The sequence below is a fragment of the Dipodomys ordii genome, unplaced genomic scaffold, assembly GCF_000151885.1.
Source record: "Dipodomys ordii isolate 6190 unplaced genomic scaffold, Dord_2.0 Scaffold2, whole genome shotgun sequence".
Taxonomy (NCBI): Eukaryota; Metazoa; Chordata; class Mammalia; order Rodentia; family Heteromyidae; genus Dipodomys; species Dipodomys ordii.
Genome location: NW_012267218.1, coordinates 36,243,635 through 36,244,081, shown reverse-complemented (window position 1 = coordinate 36,244,081; position 447 = coordinate 36,243,635). Strand labels below are relative to the sequence as shown.

The 447-nt window shown below is 74.0% G+C and overlaps 1 protein-coding gene across 1 annotated transcript in view; it reads left to right on the top strand.

The window, feature by feature from the left end:
• Positions 1-218: 218 nt before the first annotated feature.
• The window catches only part of Actr10 (actin-related protein 10 homolog (S. cerevisiae)), a 24,446-nt gene continuing 24,217 nt past the window's right edge, over positions 219-447 (top strand). The window contains exon 1 of the mRNA XM_013017619.1: positions 219-413. Within this exon, the coding sequence (XP_012873073.1) occupies positions 337-413 (77 nt within the window). The 5' untranslated portion in view covers positions 219-336. The remainder of the gene's footprint in view (positions 414-447) is intronic.

The following is a 447-nucleotide window of genomic DNA, read 5'->3' as shown; positions in this document are numbered from 1 at the left end:
CCCTCTCGCCTCATCGCATCCCTGCCCTCCTGACTCAGACCCTCAGCCTCGTCCTCGTCTCATACTTTTCTCATCCCTTCCAGAACCTGGAGCGCCCGCGAGGATCTGGGCGCGCCGCGGAGTGAGGCACCGGCCAGGACAGCCCGGGTCCTTGCCGTGGCCACGCGAGGACCCCCCCCCCCCCTCTCCGCTGGCCGCCGCCGCCGCCGCCCACACGTCGTCCGCCTCGGAACCCCGGCCCCGCCCCCGGCCCGCCTCCATCCCGGGAACCGGAGGCCCGGGGTTGTGGTCCCGCGACCTCCCTCCTCCCGCCGTGCCCTCGTCTCTCCGACCGCGATGCCGCTCTACGAGGGCCTGGGGAGCGGTGGCGAGAAGACGGCCGTCGTGATCGACCTCGGAGAGGCCTTCACCAAGTGAGTGGCCGCGGGCCCCTGCGGGGCCCCGGGG